This window comes from Thermobia domestica, chromosome 7, assembly GCF_964235325.1.
Source record: "Thermobia domestica chromosome 7, izTheDome1.hap1.1, whole genome shotgun sequence".
Lineage (NCBI taxonomy): Eukaryota > Metazoa > Arthropoda > Insecta > Zygentoma > Lepismatidae > Thermobia > Thermobia domestica.
The window spans coordinates 244,059,196-244,079,839 of record NC_137460.1 but is presented as its reverse complement, the minus strand read 5'-3'; the positions used below and the strand labels follow the sequence as shown (position 1 = coordinate 244,079,839).

The following is a 20,644-nucleotide window of genomic DNA, read 5'->3' as shown; positions in this document are numbered from 1 at the left end:
AGCAGATTTTATGCATCTAATCATTCTACCTCCTACCGAAATGCCGTCATATAGGCTCTTTTTTACTATTTCTTCTAGATACATATAAAATAGTTTTGGCGAGAGGCAGCATCCTTGTCGAACTGCCCTTCCAATTCCACTCTCTTCCGTCAGTTCTTCCCCTATACTAACACTTACTTGTTGGTTCATGTATAAGCTTTTTATGAGTCTTCTATCTTTCCATTCCAACCCTATCTTCGTTAGAACTCCCAACAATTCCCAATTCACGCGGTCAAAAGCCTTTTCTAAATCAATAAATAGAATATACACCTCTTTTCCTTTTTCTATAAATCTTTCACCGATCGCCCGTAATTATCCAATTGCATCTCTTGTGTTCTTGCCTCTTCTGAACCCGAACTACTGCTCCTCAACTTCTTCATTTGTTCTTCCATACGACCTTGTGTTCAGTATTCGGAGGAGAATTTTAGCTGCATGAGATATGAGACTAATAGTTCTATAATCCTTACATCTCTTTGGGTTCGATTTCTTAGCCATCGGTATCATAATCGTCTTCAGAAAGTATTTTGGCCATTCTCGTGTTTCATATATTTCATTGCATAGTCGGAACAATTCTTACTTTCCCTTGTCTTCTATATTTTTAATGAATTCGATTGGTATGTTATCTATTCCGGTTGCCTTTTTATTCCTTATCTCTGATATAGCCTTTTCAAACTCATCCCGAAGAATACTAAATACTTTATCATTCTCGCCTACTTCATTTTCTACTTCAACATTTAGGCTACACGGTATATCCCTACTACCATATAAGTCTTCAATGTATTCTTTCCACCTTGCTAAGACTTCATTTCTCTCGCTGACTACCTTCCCATTCTTATATTCTACTGCCATAGTAATACCCCCTTGTTTCCTCCGAAATTGCATAGATTTTACCTCCTTGTACATTTCCTGATCTTTCCCAAGACACAATAAATAATAATAATAATAATAATAATATTATTATTATTATTGAAAGAAAACGTAAAAAAAAAAAGTAGTAGTAGTAAACGAAGATAAAAAAGCTAATGTAATAGTTGAAGAGGAGTCGCTAAAATTAATTCTCTTTAACGAGGACGATTACGAAAGATCACTTACTGATTGAAATCCAGATTATTTTCCAATAGAGTAACTTCCAATAAACCTTTTGTTATTGTTAATTATTCCATATCGGACTCCCGAAGAAAACTCATCGAAACAACTTATTGACCGTGCCAATAGCGACTACTCTCAATCATGACTCCGTTTTCTTTCATTTAGAAATAGGAAAGAAAGAGAAGAAAGTAGAAGGGTAAAAGAAGGAGGTAGGTAAAGAAGAAAGAAAAGAGATAGGGTATTTTAATGAGAAACAGATTACTGGATAATTCCGGAAATATAGTAAAAGGTCGGGAAAGTCGTTGAAAGATGAATCATTCTAAATGTTATTAACAACTAATCAATTTTGGAATGCTTCGGAATAGACACATGTTCCCTCATACTACCCAGACCTAGCTCCAGGCACCACGATCATGGGGTTGCCCAGACCTAGACCTGGAAATGAGAAAAGTGAAATTTAATTCTTTGTAAAGTTATTCCAACCGGTGATTGATAACTATCCAGCATCTGAACTCTGTCCTCTAGGATCGACCACACATATGAATTAGCCGAGGAAAAAAAAAATCACACTTATCAACTCAATATAAATTTATGTATCGCATCAATAAAAGTCTCAACTTCCTGGAAGAAAGATGTCGTATTTAGGCTTATCCTGCTATTTTTGCTTCACTCCTCGAGCCGATTTAAACCATTAGTGACGGTCCTTCATGACCTAGGTTATTTACCTTAACACATATATTAAAACATGACACATATATTACAGATGTTAATATGACAAATGATATCACTAAAATTACTTATATTAAATCTATCATGCATTCACACGCTCACTCACTCAGGACAGTGTATATATGTTTAAAGGAAACCAACTAACTACAAAGGTACAAATAGTTTATTACATTCATAGTGAAAAAAAAAGGACAAAACAAATAATTATGAAGAAAATATTAAACGCACAAGTTCTTGGTTATATATTAATAGAGTACATAGTGTTATATTTTAGTAATTTTTTATATATTCAATCATATTGACAAATGAAAAAGAAAGAAAAAAATAATTACACGTATCATATCTTAGGCATGCTAAAGCAAAATGATGATTTGCGACATACGCAAAAGAAAAAAAAACTTATTTCACTTAAAAAAAAAAATTGGACAAAGAGGAAAGAAAAAAAAAACCTTTTGGTGTATTAGAACTTATATGAGTCTCTACCTCACGTCGAGATATTAAAATATTAATAATTTCGAGCGTCCAAATCACAACTCACGCACTAGTCGTAGTGTCCAAAACGTTTCGCTCCATTTAACTTAATTTGTGGTCATTTATATATATCTCTATATGTATATATATATATCTATTGGTTTACAAAACCATTCGTCGTCTATATTTGGTTTGTAACTGGTAACAGTTTATATCTGCAATCGCACACTGCTACGTCTATACCCATCTAGGGATTTCGAGAAAATAGCTTTCACTAGAGGAAGTTTCTCCTCTTAGACGGTCTATTTCCAAATTTATTAATCGAATAATTTCAAGTTATTTATCCAACACTGGGACACTTCACGAGACCTTTCATTAGGATCACTTTCGTATATGTTTATATATGGTTCGGATTAAAAAAAATGATCTTCCACAGGTGTACGGAGTATGATGGTTCAAATTGAGGATAAAAAAAAACTGGTCAAGTCACAGGATACACATGTAGGTGAGAAGGATTCAAGGAGCACTTTCCACAATGGTTTTAGGTTAATTGTCCAGGGATAATATTTGTTATGATGGGGGTTACGTTTAGACCTGCCGATATTTTTTCAATGCATGCCATTATATAATTACAGAGGTTATCACTTACATTGATTCAGAAGAAAAGGAAAATTACTTAAGTGCACGGCGGTATTCTTAACAAAATCTACGTTCTTAAATTCGTCGGAAGACTTCTGGTAAACTATAGCAACCAATACACGTCTAGGGGGACAGACACGAGCGCTCTTACATATATTCATAATACATTTAATATCATACTTTTACTTTAACATCATATTCACATACTAATTACACATACATTTCGAAGTATTGATTTCTCTCTCTCTATATATATATATTTATAATAAATGCGCACACATTTAAATTAATCATCCCCAACAATAAAATTTTACAAGGTTGCAACATTGTCCAAGAAAACAAATGACTTCCAACATTACATTTGGAAACAAATTAAATTTTATCTGATACCGCGCGTCTATAAATTTTTAACTTTTATATAATCAATTCGTGTTTAAATCATGAAGGAAAAGAAAAAAAAAACTTTGTGAGGCAGGCACGTAACACAGAGCATTTCTAGATATAACTAGGTAAATCAAAATACAATTTCTGGGCCCATGTTAACTACAAAGTAATTGAAAACCAAAACAGAAAGGAAAGTGACCAACGGATTAAAAAAAAACTTAAGAGGAACGACGGTGAAAGAACGTAATCGAAGTGTCGTCAAATACTAAGTCTTTGTTCATTTCAGCGATAGGTCAAAATGTGATGGAGGACCCAATCATTATCTACTCCATTCATGAATCGTGTCTTGCAACGTCTCAGCTGGTAATTTCAGATCAGAGTTGTACGTTAAATAAATCGTAAGTAACAAGTTCAAAATCTTGGGGGGGGGGGGAAGGTTGAAAAAATAAAAAAAACTTGAAGAAATGAAGACAGAGAGAGAGATAGAGAAGAAGGAAGACGAAGAATAGGGGCGCCAAAGACTTAAGTGAGAAATAACTAACGCTACAAAGTTAGAAGTCGAATTTCGCTCTCAACAAAATCCATAGCCAAAATATTCTTAACATGCCAAAAAGGGTGGTCTACTCAAATACGTAGACTCAAGGGGCGCCCTGCTGCCAAGGATGCAAGTTCTGTGTCCATCAGATCCCAATCCCACAAGAGTTGGCTTGTAAGATTGAAATCCGATCCCCGTATCCGGCCCAGACCAGCAGGATAAAAGGAGAGGGGGAAAGGGACCAGGTAACTGCGTCCCCAATTTTGAAATCTCTAAGTAAAAAAAAAATATTCGACCCCTTAGAAAACTAAGAAGGTTCGAGGACAGTAATGAAACTAGAATAGAAGTATTAGCTAAGATATCCCTAACTAATGATTTGCCGAAATAAAAAAAAAATTAAATAAACTGAATTTTGGATCGGTGATTTCTATTCCAAACCTCACCGATAGCTACCCCGCGCAGACACGCCACAGTCTGGGATGTCGTTAATTTCCCTCGTCTAATTAAACTAAGAAAAGAAATGAAAATACTTAAAGGGACTAGGGGTCGACATCCGGGTACGCGAAAATAAATTTCAATAACTAATTGTTTTGATACTGTACCCAGTCAGAGCTGTCGCCTCCATGAACATTGTAAGCTAGCCTGAGTAGGTAACGTGAAGAAAAAAAAATCTCACGGAGCAGGATATTCTATTTTAAAAAACCGACCAGAAAATATAATTCACTACAGCCCTGTTGTATAACTACTACTGTCTTTTCATAATTTATTATTCAATATGTCTAGTCTGCGATTATATGATGCTACCCCTTCTATCAGATGGTATTACTATGGTTGATTATTACTATAACACATTAAACTACAAAGTATTACCGTAGTCCGATTATATATCGCCCTCCGGTCCGCGTGATATTATGGTGCAGGGGTCAGAACCTGAGATGTTTGTAGTTACACGTATCTATTCAATATCTATATATCAACACGCGGCGAAGTATTCACTGGGCTACTATATATTTAACTATATGGGTGTCCTATATTCTATATTCATTTACTACAATATTCATATACTTATTAATATTCATATTCACATTAATATTCATTTGCCACGACGCTATATTCTACAAACACCCTGTTTCCTCTATCTACGCCCAGCCTATTTACACATTTCATCATAATACTTTAAAATCTATAATCACTACAAACATTTTCCCATTCCGATCACCGCACGACAACCTCACTCGAACCCAAGACTCTTTTACCACACACACAATACTATGTAATACTTGGTAGCTTTATTAAGAACGAAAGAAAAAAAAATCCTATGTATGTTCACTGAAAATAGAATTATCTGCGATAATGTCTAATGTTTATAAAATTCTGCATCAACAATGAAATTCTACAGCCACGAAGAAAAATGGACATTTAATATATTTTCAAAGCGAAGAACTAGCATCATATCGCCCGACTTCTGTTAAAAATTTACGTATTGTTTATTTATTTAAATATTTAGATTTCTAGACTATGCAGAATGTTGAAACTTTCAGAATATATTAATTTTAGGTCACTTGACCTAACTGTACATTCATATGGGCTGTGAATTATACCTTCTAGGTTTTATTTCGGAAAGAAAGGTCAATTTCATGAAAACTAAATCACTAAGCACCTCGACGGAAGAATGGCGGTTAGTACTGACTTTTGACACTAGGGCTAGCGACGATATAATGAACCCTTGAACAACTGAATGTGACCTTGTACACGGAATTATTATACTATATTACGTTCACTTAATGACGGAGTAATAAAAATTTATCGCATAGTAAATACTACACTGTCCAACACACTCTTTCATCACTTAATTATCACTATCACTGATACTACATTACAAATATACACATACTACTCGAACTACAAGACACATCATGCCACATTCATACTACACACTACATTAATACATGTTATACTAATAAATATACACAGAAATCATTCAGATTTTACCATGTTAAATCGGCTCTATGAAAGGTAACGAAAGGAAAGAAATGAACAGGGCCAACTGGCCCTTATATTTACTAAATCACATTCTTGAAATCAACCTGTTTAATCGATGCCCTGAGGGGACATATCGGAGTATTAGCTAACAATAGGACCCCTGCCCTGAAGGGGCAGGAACCCGGAACAAACTGAATGTTCAACTCATCCCGCTGGAAGCCGTACTCCCAATTTGGGAGTCAGATAGGAGCCCTTACTGAAATTTACACGTGCATTGTGATTACTGGACTGACTACCACAAAATTAAATACCGCCATGTATGTAATTAAAAAAAAAATCACTCACTAACTACATAAACAAATCTATAATGGACAGGTCTTGTAACCCTCAATTAGTAGGAAAATTGGGAGGTAGAAATATGATGGGAAACACTGATCTTCTGAACCGGTTTTGGGAAAAGAAAGACGGAAATCACACTACTGTTGAATCCTGTCCATAGCGATCCGCAGATGAAAACATGGCGTCACTGTTGCACTTACTATTTCAGCTTTTTTTTAGTCCAGTTTTGACTATGAAATTTAATAGTTTTTTTTGGCTCCTAGAGACTTCCAACGATTTTAGGTTAAAAAACTCCCAAATATTACCTTGTTTGCAGTTTTCTCACTCCGTTGCGACCTTTTAAGCTCGACGATCGAAATCTGGCTGTTGTCAGCAAGATTTTCCGGCTTGGAATGGAATAATTGCGCCCTAATATCATAGCGTGGGTTTATCATCCAATCAAAACTAAGCATTTTGGCGGTGGGGCTTTGAAACGAATAAAATTTGGTAAAATCTGGATTAAACTAGATTTTAGAAGGACCTAGGTATCTAAAAGAGAGGTGAAGGGTGGTCCTGAAAATTCTGTCGAATTTTAGATTGGTTATTTGATCTGGAAAGTTCCGTCCAATAGTGGATCTATATTTTCGGATAGCACTGACACCGTAAGAATTGTAATAATCCATTTACATATACATATGCAAGACTTATAACTAATTTAAAATATAAATAAAGATATTGATTCCCAAAACTATCATTCCCAATGAATTTTTTACAGTTTTTCCATGTTAATTTGAAATAGAATAACAAATAAAATTACGAATTATATGAACAGCCAGAAATTTTTTGTTAAACGTCAAGTACAGTCGGTGCAAAAAATTTCGGGCACCCTCCTATTAAAAACATAATTTCATTAGACTGTAATGGCATATTACATTATTATTATTAATAATAATAATAATAAAAACGAATGCTCCACAACCTTTACCGAATAGGGGGAAGTATTTGCTTGCAGATCAGTATTTTTCTGAAAATTTGATGAATGCAATGCTGTCCATTTGCCGTTGCAAAGTTCAGATTCTCTGCTACAGAAAAATAACGTCTCAGATCCCCAATCTACCATCTCTTCAGTTGTTGATGTGCCTTTTGTCAATGTTTCGCCGTCGCCTTCTTTACCATCAAATACTGGAACTTCCAAGAAGTATGAAAGAATAAACATAAGAAAGGAACACTAAGATTTTGATAATACATCTACTAAAGAAGTTTTGAAATCTTAGGAAGGGAAGAAGAAAACCGCAGTGACCGACAAGAGAAGAAAAAATTCTAAAGATATTCGTCTGTCGAAAAAAAGGTAAAAGTTATTGTACGAGTTTAGAAGAAAAGTTTGATGAACTTATGAACAAGGAAACAGATCTTCTATATACTCTTAGTACGTTAGAAGAAAACAATCTTGCTTGCCCTCCTGCAAACGCGAACTGTATAATTTGTAGAAAATTTGATAAGAATGATGATTTGTAGCATCGCTGTAGAGAGTGTGGTTGTTGGGTTCATGATGATTGCAATGGATGTGATTCTCCTACATTTGTAATTGGTATTTTGAAAAGTAGCCAATAAGACTGAGAAGGAAGAGAGAGATAAGCTTAGGCGAAACTTATGAGCTTTTAAAAGAAACCTTTTAAATATAAAAGTGTAGAAACCATAAGCTGGCTAACACGTGTCTACGTTAGTCTGTTGGATTTCATTACACAGTATTACAACTACTGTATATTTTATGTTTGAAATAAAGAAAATAGCTATATGAGAATAAAAATACATAAATTTTATTATTTTAGGCTAGTAAAATATTGATAATTATTTAACAAACGTATTCTTACATGTGCTAACAATGTACGGTTTTCTGCAATTATTTGTTAAGTCGAAAAAGAAAAACAAGTAGATTACTATACCTATCAGAAAGATTTTGTTTTATGTTCATATTTGGGGAGAAAATTAAAATTTCCCTTAGATAACCACCATTTCACCCATGTTTTAAAACGGATAGGAGAGAAGAAAACGCTTCTAGCCAGCAGTCTTCGTGGGAAGGCCAATTGACTTAGACACATCTTGCGAAGAAATTGTCTTCTTCATACCGCCATAGAAGGAAAGATGGGGAAAAAAGCGAGGAATAGGAAGAAGAAAAACATAATTGATCGATGATTTGAAACAGAAAAGAAAAGAAAATATTGGGAGGTAAAAGAGGAAGTTAAAATTCGATTAACGTGGAAGAAATATTTCCAGGACTAAGCCTAAATAATAATAATAATAATAATAATAATAATAATAATAATAATAATAATAATAATAATAATAATAATAATAATAATAAACTCATTAATCCAAGCACCTGCCAAAAGGCAGAATACTTAATTATTATTATTACTATTATTATATTCATAACTGCAAAAGTAACATAATCCATGGATTATTAGTTCCTGGTTTAATAGTATTTGATTGAATATTTTGAGTATGTATTTTGCACCGAAAGAGCTTTTTCGATTATCGTGTTAGTCTTGTCGTGTGTGCTTATGCCATCTGGCGGGAATTTCGAGTGCAGCTGATGGTCTCCCTCTCTAGGCGCTGATAGTTGTGCTGGAATGTGCCCTGGGAAGAATTAAAAATCTACTGTTCCGCTACTGTGGTTATGTGTGGCATTATTGTAGTCTTGTTGCTGTTGTTAAATGAATTAGAGTTATCATATATGGATCAATCGATGCGAAGTGATCGAAAAAAAAGAAAAACTGCCGCTCGACCTTTTCAAAAAAAAAAAAATATTTTTTTCATGAATGTTTAACCTATATCAGGGTACTTCAAACCCACAATGAATGATTTTTTACAATATTACATGGCGACGCAGCGGCTGCCGCCATTTTGCGTTATTTCAATTTTAGGCGTTTGCGTTGTTTTGAATATCTCAGCATGTCTTTGTCCTACCAAATTGAAAATTGCTGGACGTCTCCAACTCATACAGAGCTAAAACTTTGATCTCTTAATATTTTTGCCTAAAACCTTGAAGGGGGTGAAACCAGGGCCTACAGTAGCAACATTTTTGGACATTGAAAACATGTTTGGGAAGAGGAAACAAGTACGTAGAGGTCTGAATTTGTGTGTGCATGTAATCAGGGGTCATAAGTTAATACACAAAAATTTACAGACCTGTAGCTGCTTCCATAGGTCTGAAAAATCGTAAAGTTGGGGAATTATGCCAATTTGGCATGTTTCACTGTCCAATATCTTCAATGGGCCTGGATGAAAAAGTCTGAAATTTTGGATATAGTTAGTTCTTTAGTATACCATAACACACAACAAAGCGCATTTTGTGTTTTTGAGCAGAAGGGGGTCAAAGTATTAAGTAATAACGTCATACTCTAGGAGGTGTTTTGTTCATAAATTCAACTGAAAATTCGTTGTCGTGAAGTAAAATAAAGTAGAATGAATGGTTAGTCCAGTCAAGGCTCTCAAGCTCGTTTCTTTCCTCTAGTTGTAACACTGTCTTTATCACCCCCATAGCAGCAGAAGGCGAGGAAAGTCAAAATGCATACTTGACAAAAAAAAAAAAAGTCCGTAAGTACTCCTTGCTCTTTCTGCTTGTTGTATTAATGATATTCAATCATGTTTATTCTTATTTTAATTGTCAATTTACGCAAGAGACTGTTGTCCTTTCGTTTGATCTACATTCCGCTGTCAGTGTTTACAGCAAGTAAGTGTTGATAGTAAGTGTTCATAGTTTGATTAGTTAATAATTAGAAAATTCAACGGATTAAAATCGCTGTTTCCTTTAATAACTGAATATATCATTTTCTTGAATTGTTATATAGAGTTCTTGTTCAGGAAATATTAAAAAAAAAAAAAAAAAGTTAAATATACGTTTGTTCAATTTAAATTGGTCGGAAGTCTCGAGTAAAATTTTACAAAATTTCTATTCTACTAATAATGTTGAGATACAATAACTAATTTTTACTAGCTACTATATTTGAAGATTACGCATCCTTCTCCATATTCAGTTAATATCAAATATCACTAAAATTAAGTCGGGAAGAACTGGTTTTAGCGTTTTCCTCTGCCATCTATACGGATGGGCCACTTTTGGAAGCTTTAGTCTAAAGGAAAAAAATGGATCGAAAGTAATCAAAATCCAAAGTGGCGTAACCCCACAAAAAGGAAAATTTCCAGGCTGCACTGTTCCCTTTTCTTTCAGTCTTACTTCCTAAACTCCTACTAGGTCAATTCTAAACTTCTCTAACATATTTATGATGAATTTTAACGTGCCTTAGAAAGACTTCTTATATTCTATGTTCCAAATCTCATCGCTAGTTTACTTGGCTATGGTCCTGCTAAGTTATCAATCTTGGTCCGAGGCTTCTGTTAATGTTTGAGAAAATGCCTCTTCTACAGGATGAGATTGTTAGCCTTACGCCAAACCCCCAAGTTGTAGAATGACTCGTTTTTGTCTTTCCGCGACTCCTTACTCCATATTGTAATGACTTATGGGTAGAGTGGGGATCCTTACAATATATTCGCGGCTAAAATCTGTCTAGACGCTCTCTTGATCCTAGCCTGAGGATGAGGTTTCTTCAACTCTAGTTAAATATCCCATGTATTGTGAGAATTAAGTTCCGTGTTGTATAAGTTCATTATATAAAAATTAGATTTAATGTAAGTAAGCTAAGTAATATTTACAGCCGTCGGCGTGGCCCTGTGGTCTAGCTCTTTGGAGGCCATACAGTGTAAGGAAAAATGGCCTATTCAACTCTCCTGCAGGCGAGATAATGTAAGGGACAATAACCAATCCAGCTTCTTTGGAAGCGATATAGTGTAAGGAGGAATGGCCTATTCAATCCTGTTGAAGAATAGATACGAGGAGAAATGGCATATTCAGCTCTCTTGGAGGCTAGATAGTGCAAGGAGAAACGGCATATTCAGCTCTCTAGGAGGCGAGATAGTGTAAGGGGTAATGGCCTATCCAGCTATCTTGGAGTCGAGATATTGTAAGAAGTTATGGCCTATCCAGCTGTCTTGGATGCGAGATATTGTAAGAAGGAATGGCCTATCCAGCTGTCTTGGAGGCAAGATAGTGTGAGAGTGAATGGTTTATGGTGCGCACACAACACTAGCTCTGGATTCAAGCAAGTTAGTGGTAAAGCGCTTGCTTCTTATGTGAGGAATTCTCGCTTCAAGAACAAGGCATGTGTGTTTGTGATGGATAATATTTTTTTCTTGCGTTTTCCCGAGATTGTCCCGTTTCCCCACATTTTCATTCCACCAATTCTTTCATAATCATTGACTACAGTTGTCAGCCAATAGCCTTACAGTGAATGAAAAAAAAAACATGGTGAGTTAAACGACCAGAGTATTCCCTGGATTGTGTGTGTCTGATGGACACAACGTATCTGTATTTTTCTCATGATTCTCCTACATTCTCATTCTAACAATTCCTTGATATCCATTTTCTTTCATTGATGGTGAACAGTAACTCAGTGGCAAACTGCTTAGCTATGGTGTATGGGGTCCCTGGTTTGATCACTACTCTATTCAAGTGAGTTTTGTGGTAGACATGAAACATGTGGAAGGATTTTCTCGAGGTCCTGCAGTGTTCTTCCACTTTCTTTATTCCATCATTTAGTTTATTATCATAATTATCAGTCCTTTAGCCTAGAACCATAGTAGCAGGACGTAAAAGTTTAAAAAAAAACAACTTTAATTTCACGCTCACCTTTTGTTGTTTAACGTAAAGAAAATGGTTTATAAAAGATTTCAATTTATTTCATTTCATTTCTTAAGAAATGAATAGTCTTTTCTGAATCACAGTAAAAATGACAGTAGATAGCGAGAAACAACTTTTTGATGTGGAATCACTTCCCCAACATAAAAGTCCGGTCAGCATTGTTTTATCTGTTGAAACCAAAAGTAGTACTTCTACCATAGTTTTATAATTTGAAACAGAATTCGCTTTCCTTCCTTTCAGGTGCTTTGCTTGCTGTTATTTCCACGGTATTTTGCTCTTGGTTGCATACAACAGCTTACCTGCCAAAATTGATTTTTTTTCTTGATTAGGATCACGCAAGTGGGGCTATGAGATACCCTTGTTACTCCGTCCGTCTGTTACTCCACACGGTAACTATTGAATAAAAGAAATAGATAGCTAGACCAATTCTACAGGCCAAGCTCGTTAATGGGATCCATTCGTTAACATCACTTACACTTGACCGTGCATTGGGCTATAATATCGATATTGTTAAGCGTGTACTTGCTTTTATAATGTTTCTAATGTTGCTCATGTTCTCTGAGCTTTTCTATCGATTGCTCTTCTATTTATATTTTTTCTTAGTTCATATTGTTGTATAATAATTATTTTATCTCTCCTTCTAGGTTTTTCTTTTTTTGCAGCATATTTTTTTGTTTCTCACCCTAGTAGCAAGAAAGCTTTCGGCCAGTTGGCTTTTGGCTTTCTACACTTGTGCTTGAAACGCATGCTTTCATACAATCTGCCTTTTGCTGTACTTGCAAGCAATGCTTTAGACTCTTCACAGAGCTTCACAGCATCACTGGCCGTTCATTGGATATTGACTTGGCTTGTAAAACGCTTGCGTCACAAGCGTCAATGGAACACTGACTGCAAGGTTGCCCAGATGTAACTTCGTTACTGTAATCATGCATGCTGCATGCTTACACGGTTTCCAATCAAGCTGGATACAAGCTTGGCCAAGTTGCAATTCAAACTTACAGCAAGCGCTTTAAAGCTGTCTCTGCTACTAGAGTATATTTTGCGATTATCTTTTTACCTTTTACTTTTGGCAGCTGTGTTTGTGAAGTCGTATTAATCGTGACGGGGACACACAACCTCGGTGCTGACGCCACATTAAAGCTCAATCAATCAATGGTGACAGTGACCTTAACGATAGCTCTCCATATTGCATTTTCTACTATTGAAACAAGGGTCTAACTCCCACATAGCGCCGTTAGATTCAAACATCCTCCAGCGATCGACATCTACCGAACGAAATTAACAGTTCTAGCGTGTGATCCTTTTTACTGACTACCAAAGTTTATTTCATTTCTCCTTTTTTTTTAAAAAAAAATACAAACAGCGTGTATCGTGAGGACTCATTCGATCTTCACCGAAATCGATCTGCGGAGAGAGACTGACTTGATTGATAGGTATGTGAAACGTTTTTCCTCTATATACGATTGTTTTATTATTTAAGATGCCGTCATCGCTGAGAAATTGACTTAAATGTGTAGCGCCCCCCCCCCCTTCACGCGAATAATTAGTTTTGGGAGAAAGACGGAAGCGGAAGAAATGTTCCGACTTACACATGAAGTTTTCTAAATAATACCAAAATCAAGAAATGTTAAAAATACACCCTCCATTCCTAAAGAAACCGAACTTTTGAAAACAAATAGTACCACTAGTGCCATCTGTTGTAATATTTTACCGGTAGATGGCGTAGTCCCTCATTGACAACTGGTATAAATGTCATGACATTTGGATGCACGGCAACAAAGCGTGAACAAAGTTATTGCGTTTCAACTGTCAGTGTGTTGTGTACATCGGTCGGAAAATGAGTTTCAAACAACGAGCTGCAATTGAGTTTTGTGTTAAACTGGGTAAAACTTTTAGTGAAACGCACCAAATGCTACAAAATGCATATGGTGATGAGTGTCTATCCCGTACGCAAGTTTACGAGTGGTTCAGGCAATTCAAATCGGGTAGAGAGACGCTGGATGATGACGAAAGATCAGGCCGTCCCAGAACCGGATTATCGGAAGAAAACATCGAAAAAGTGCGTGAATTCATCAAACATAACAAAAAATCGTCGGTGAGAGTTATTGAAATGGAATTAGGCATTCCTCAAACAACCGCATACCGCATTTTGACCGAAGTTTTGGTCCTTAAGAAGGTTAATTCGCGGTTTGTACCACACAAACTCACCGAAGACCAAAAAGTTGATCGAATTGCGCATTGCAAAGACATCGTTAAAAGTGCTCGGCAGGATCGAAACTTCTTGAAATCGATTGTAACTGGTGACGAGACGTGGTGTTTTGAATATGAGCCCGAAACAAAGCGGCAAAGTGTTGAATGGAGAGCGCCGGATGAAGGAACACCCAAAAAAAGTCGCTTGGTGAAGTCAAAAGTTGAGGTGATGCTGATTTGTTTTTACGATTCAAAAGGAATTATCCACAAAGAATTTGTTCAGCCCGGCCAGACAGTCACTGGAGAGTTTTACTTGGGCGTCATGAAGCGTTTGCTGGCAAGAATTCGTCGTATTCGGCCCGAATATCGCGAAATCGGCAGTTGGACTCTTTTGGACGATAATGCACCATCACATCGTTCGCGACTTGTAACTGAATTTTTGGTCAAAAATCACATTATTCGGTTGCATCATCCGCCCTATTCACCAGATCTCGCTCCGTGCGATTTCTATCTGTTCCCGAAACTGCATTTGGCGATGAAAAGAAAGTGGCACGCATCGATTGATGCCATTGAGAAGGCGACGACCGCCGTCCTAAAGAACATTCCAATAAAGGACATGGAGAAGTCGTTTGACAACTTGTTGGAGCGTGCAAATATGTGTATCGATGCAGAAGGGGAATACATTGATTAATAAAAATGATTTGTTCCAAAATGTACATTGCTTTTTTGTTTTTTTAAAACGTTCGGTTTCTTTTGGAATGGAGGGTGTACTCTATTTTGATATATCTCCATCAATTTGCTTAGTTTATTAATGTTCCTCTTAGAATGTTCCTGAATGGTCATAATGTGTTAAAGTCACTCATGTGGTCGTTTGATACTTAAAGAAATCAATAATATAGATTTCAATAATTTCGTAGAAAGTCACCCATGCCGTATATTTAACATAACCTTCCAGCATTCGCCTGGTTAGACTGGAGACAAAATTTATTGTCAGGATTGAAATTTGACCGTTGGATTAAAATTTTATCTCCCTAACCGAAGGGTTGAAATTTGACTATTCGATTGTGACCATTAGATGCAAAGTAGCTACTGTCTATTTTTCCTGTGTGCGTGTTCCACTGTGAGATGCCCGTTGAGAGGACACCCATCTTGGAAACAAACCTAATAAAATGAAATCTTTCAGTTTAACGTCCAACGATTATGCACTTTAAGCTAAGGGAGACGGATGATTTAGTGAAGTGAATGATGGTGGGAGAATTTGTAGAATGAGAATGTAGGAGGAAACGGTAGTACAGAGAGAAAACCCACGGACACTATATTGTCCACTACAAACTTACTTGGCCTGGGATCGAAGCAGAGACCCCACGCAAGAGGTAAACACTCTACTACTGAGCCACCGTGCCCCCCCCCCCTTCGAAAACAAACCACACAATGGTTCGCTATCATTGAATTACGTGAAGGTCCAAGAAACGCTATTTTATGCACTTTCAAACTCAGTGTTTAGTGTGTGGAGCACAGAAATAACTGATAGAATGTGCGAACTAATGGAACTATTAATACTAAAATTTGATTTGATAAAATAAATCAACATTTCGAAAAATACTACATGAACAGAAAATGAAATCTTTCAGTTTTACGTTTTTGTGATATGCCTTTTAGCGACAAGCAACATATGATCACTGGAAGTTAGTGAATGTGAAATAATAAGTGGAATGGCAATGCGGAAGGATACAGAACACTAAAAGAAAAACAAGAACAGGATGCTGTCTGGCATAAAAGCGCGTGACCGGGAATCAAACATAGAACTCCCCGCCCAAAGGTGAGCGCTCTATCACTGAGCCACATAGACAGAAACTGTCACGCCAAAAAGAAAAAAAAGAAAAAAATTGACTACACAGAACGCAGGGAGCATGGCGGCTCAATACTATAGCGTTCATCTCATGTGCGAGGGATTTTTGGTTCGGTTCGAGACCATATGAGTTTGTGGTGGACAACCCCGTGTCCGTGAGTTTTTTCACGGTTCTTCCGTTTCCTCCTGCATTCTTGTTTCATCAATTGTTTTATAAATAATCTGCTTAAAAAGCATAATCATTGGTCACAAAACTACATCCATTTCAACGAAAATTAAAGCACAAATAAACACGGAAATTCAAGAAGAAATTTCAGCAACAAAATACAGAAAATATTGTATAATTATTTAGATCAAAATACTGGGCAGAAGAATTAGGAAGGCTTAGAAGAATTTACAGGACAAGAAGAAAATGTTATCGAAGATCAGTAGATAACATACAGAGGCGGATCTAGGCCAGGGCCGGGGGTCCTACGCTCCCAGCTTTTTCAGTGACAAAATTTAAGCTATTATTTATATTATTTGAAAGTTTATGTATACGAATCATAGTCCGTGAACTGGCTGGCTCTCAGTTTTTATCTTCTAGATCCGCCACTGGTAACATATTGAAAAAGCAAGAGGTTAGAATTATATCATTTCGCCAAAGATAAATTTAATTTGCAACCCATAGATACAGAAAAAAAATCTTAACAAGAGAATAGCAAAAGATCCATTCGAACTCCCATATCAAACAAAAAATAAAAATGCTAATTACATTAACAGCCGTCGAAAGTCAGTTGAGAATGCTCCAAGAGCATTGTCAGAACGAACTTTAAAAAGAATGAAGAGATGGAGCGGGAAGGATACCTGTGATTGCTCCTACATTTAAAACTAAATCTTTCCGTCCGCACCTTCTTCTGTTTTCTCGCAAAAATTAATAAAATGTCATCTCTCTAAGACTTACATTGCTCCTTAAATCTCCCGAAATCGGGACTATTTTGGGCAATATCTTGGAAACGGTAAGTCAGAGAGAGATTATATTGGTGTTAAATCAATACCTAAAAGTAATGTAAACATTTTCGTATCGATGTTAACTGGTGGCCACCGGTTACTATTTGGTATCAAAATATTTACCATCATCAACACTAATATCATCTTTTTATAACTTCTAGTTCCCGAAATAACGCTCCTTAAATCTCCGGAAATCAGTAATTTTTTCGTCAATATCTCGGGGACGGTCAGAGTGACGCGAAAAATTCCACCACTTTCTCAAATACTTTTTGATGCTCTATCAAATTTAGGGCTGAAAATTGAAAGATTCGCAAATAACACACACAAAATTCAGTTACGAACTTTGTAAGTTCGTTAATAAATAATAAAATAATTAAAGCTTTAGTTTCGATCAGAAATAATGAAATTAAAACATATAAATATTGACAATCATATTTTCTTTCTTTTTTTTAAAAAAATGCTACGTATATATATACAGAACCCCGGCGTAAGGCAAAGAAACAAACACAAGAAATTCGTGTACGAATGTAAGGACTGAAAGCAATGTTGTCCAGGAAACGAGACGAAAAATACTCGTTTCGTTAATTTATGCCCTGCCTTTTCTTTGCTATTTTTAGAGTTCTTTCGCGTCTCAAGGAGTACACGAGGGATGTAACACCATTGAGACCAAATCTAAAATGAAATCTTTCAGTTTAACGTCCTTCGATTATACCCTTTAGGTTAAGGGAGACGATGATGAAGGTAGGTAAATGATGATGAAAGAACTGGTGGAATGAGAAAGTAGAAGGAAACGAGAGTACCCCGAGAAAATCCATACACGATCTTGTTCATCATAAACTTACTTGGTCCGGGATCGAACCAACGATCCTACCCACCAGAGGTAAACGCTCTATCACTGAGCCACCGTGTCTCCCATGATTAATGGAGGTCAATGGTTATTAACTAACTTGTGGAGTATGGGTGTGGTAAGAAACGGGAGAACTTTGTAGTGGAGAGCATCGTTGCTGTGGGCTTTCTCGAATACCCTGGCCTGGGATCGAACGTACAAGCCCTTGCACCAGAGATGAGCACTCTCTCATTAAATCATCGTCCTCCGACAAACTAAATTTAATGGCGTATAGTGGCAGTAAATAAATATCCATATATGTAGGACTCGGGGAGGTTAAATTTGCCCTGGCATTCTTGAGTCATAAATTTCCATTGGATAAACTCATACCTAGGGTATAGTTGGCCTCATTTTACAATGTACACACATGTCCAAAATTATTGTCGCATGTCTATAAATATGTTGTTTTAGGAATATAATTTGATAACGAATTTGCCCGGTATTTCTTATAATGTTAATATGTGTATAATCGGCAAAGACATGTTATGTGGTAAATTTAATGTCAAAAGAGCAGTAAATAAGAACAATAAAACGAAAATAAAACTTTCTTGTATCTTTAGCAACATTTTGTTTTACTCATTCTAATTTTCGTATTTCTTTTCCTATTAAACTTACCACAAATATACATTTTCCGATTACACACACAGTATTAAAAATACGCTGCAAAATCATTATCAAATTATATTCTTACAAGAAGACAGTTATAGATATGTGACAATCATTTTGGACATGAGTGTACATTTACATGTGGACGCGTATAGCCCTGACATGACTAAACCCTGTATTCGGTTATGTAATAAACAGGTAATTAGTACTTCCGGAAACCATAATTCCGGATTGTAATAAGCAATTACAAACTTAACGAGAGAATACAATAAAAATCTTAACACAAATAATTGCGAAATATTTTAAGTAATGTCAAAATTATAATTGGAAGGGGCGTGTCCAGTCAATGAGTTTTTAGTCAGTGCATCTATTTTCTTTGCCGGTGTTTCACACTTCCTGAGGCCGGATGTAGTAACTTGTAAATACCTCCATAATTGCTTCACGATGTTGTTTTAAACTTTAAAAATGTTGTAGTCTAATCGGAATCAAAACCTTAACTTAGCGCTGCCCATCCCCGAAGTGCTTCAGCGCAATTCCCACAAATTTAACCTTGCCCTAAAGTGTGCGAAAATGTTTGCCAAGGTTCGTCCTGCAAGAAGAAATAAATTTTAAAAAATGAAATTTGACATCATTTCGTGTCAAATGAAGAGAAGGCTACTTCACTTGTTACCCTGTGGTATCATTTTAAACAAAAATCAGTCGTTATTCAATTACGCTTCGTGCCACAATTTTGCTCTTCAAATCAAAAGAGAGTACATTCTTTGCTGTGACAATTATTTTAAAAAGGTTATTCACCTTAAATTATCCTTTACAAAATGTTAGTGTATTTAAAAGCACCTCATCAATGCGCACTTCATTCTTTCTGTGGGCACCCCTGCCTGAAGCACATGCACAGAAATAGATTAAGTGAAATATGTAGTGTTACGTCCCACGTTTACTACACTGCATGGCTGATTATTTATTAAAATAAATTATTGTGAAATAATTAATCAGTGAAATGAAGATGGGAGGAAACAGGAAAACCTTGAGAAAATTATCGAACACGATGTTGTGCCCAACAAAAGCGAGCACTCTATCAGTGAGCCATTGTCTTTCCTCACATCCAGCAAAGACATGCATGGTAACCTATAGGTCCTATAGGAGTATACATTAGGTATATATAAACAAGATAACTATAAAAAAAATTAAGTTTTCCATGGCAGTTCATGGAAACCCCTGACAAAAAATGGCGAACATGAAACTCAGTGAGGCGTGGTGAACAGATTTAATATTTATGACTATTTATTGTAGGTTTTTGTTGACTAACCCTCCACTAGTTTTATTATTGTTATTATTTAAGTCGCTTCGCAATTGCCCTTAAGATATAGGCCCACCGCAAAGTCGATATTTGGCCACGCAGAATGAAGGTCAGTATGGCGGATATGAGACACGTGGTACCTTTCTATAAATAATAAATTTAATATAAAATCACTATGAAAACACTTACCAAGATAGCTTTTTGGCTTGCTACTAGGCGTCGGATATCCACCGTAGTCGGACATGGTATAACCAATACTTTATATCTTTTCACTAAAGAAATTTCACAATATTGAATTTCCAGCTCGTCGCGACGCCTTAGTAAGCTAACTGAGCGTCGACAAGAAATTGTGAAGTGACCTCATCAATGACCAATAGAAAACAGTCTTCTGATATGTCACCCCTACTGCTATTGGTGGATGCTAGTAAACAACTGTAATGCATGAAGAATCAAGGGGCGTCTTACACAGCGTCACTGATCTTGTTTACGACACCGATTATTTACATCTTCACATCCGGACATCGGTATGTGGGAATACTTTCATACATCTACACAATACAAATATCTAATTTCATGAACAAAGATATCAATGCAAAGAAAATATTCTGACGTATGACTAGTAAAATCATTTCCTATCTAAGACAATGAACTACTTGGATTATTTTCATTTAAAGATTTCAAACATGGTTCCGACTTATCTTTTTTAAATTTTCTTTTCTTAAAGGATGTAGAATGTCTGTTCACGAACCTTTAAGACGTATGACGAGATCTACGTTACCTGTGTTGCTAATAACGTAAGCACAGACTCTTTAACCATGTCACGATAAGGTCAATGGAAGTAAATGATTATGAAGGAATTAGTGGAGAATATGGAGGAAACT

The 20,644-nt window shown here is 36.0% G+C and overlaps 1 protein-coding gene across 1 annotated transcript in view; it reads right to left on the bottom strand.

Moving 5' to 3' along the window:
• LOC145689033 (nanos homolog 1-like) overlaps positions 1-20,058 on the bottom strand; it is a 30,267-nt gene extending 10,209 nt beyond the window's left edge. Inside the window, exon 1 of the mRNA XM_081763169.1 lies at positions 19,953-20,058. Coding sequence (XP_081619295.1) covers positions 19,953-20,007 — 55 coding nt within the window. The 5' untranslated portion in view covers positions 20,008-20,058. The remainder of the gene's footprint in view (positions 1-19,952) is intronic.
• Positions 20,059-20,644: the final 586 nt, after the last annotated feature.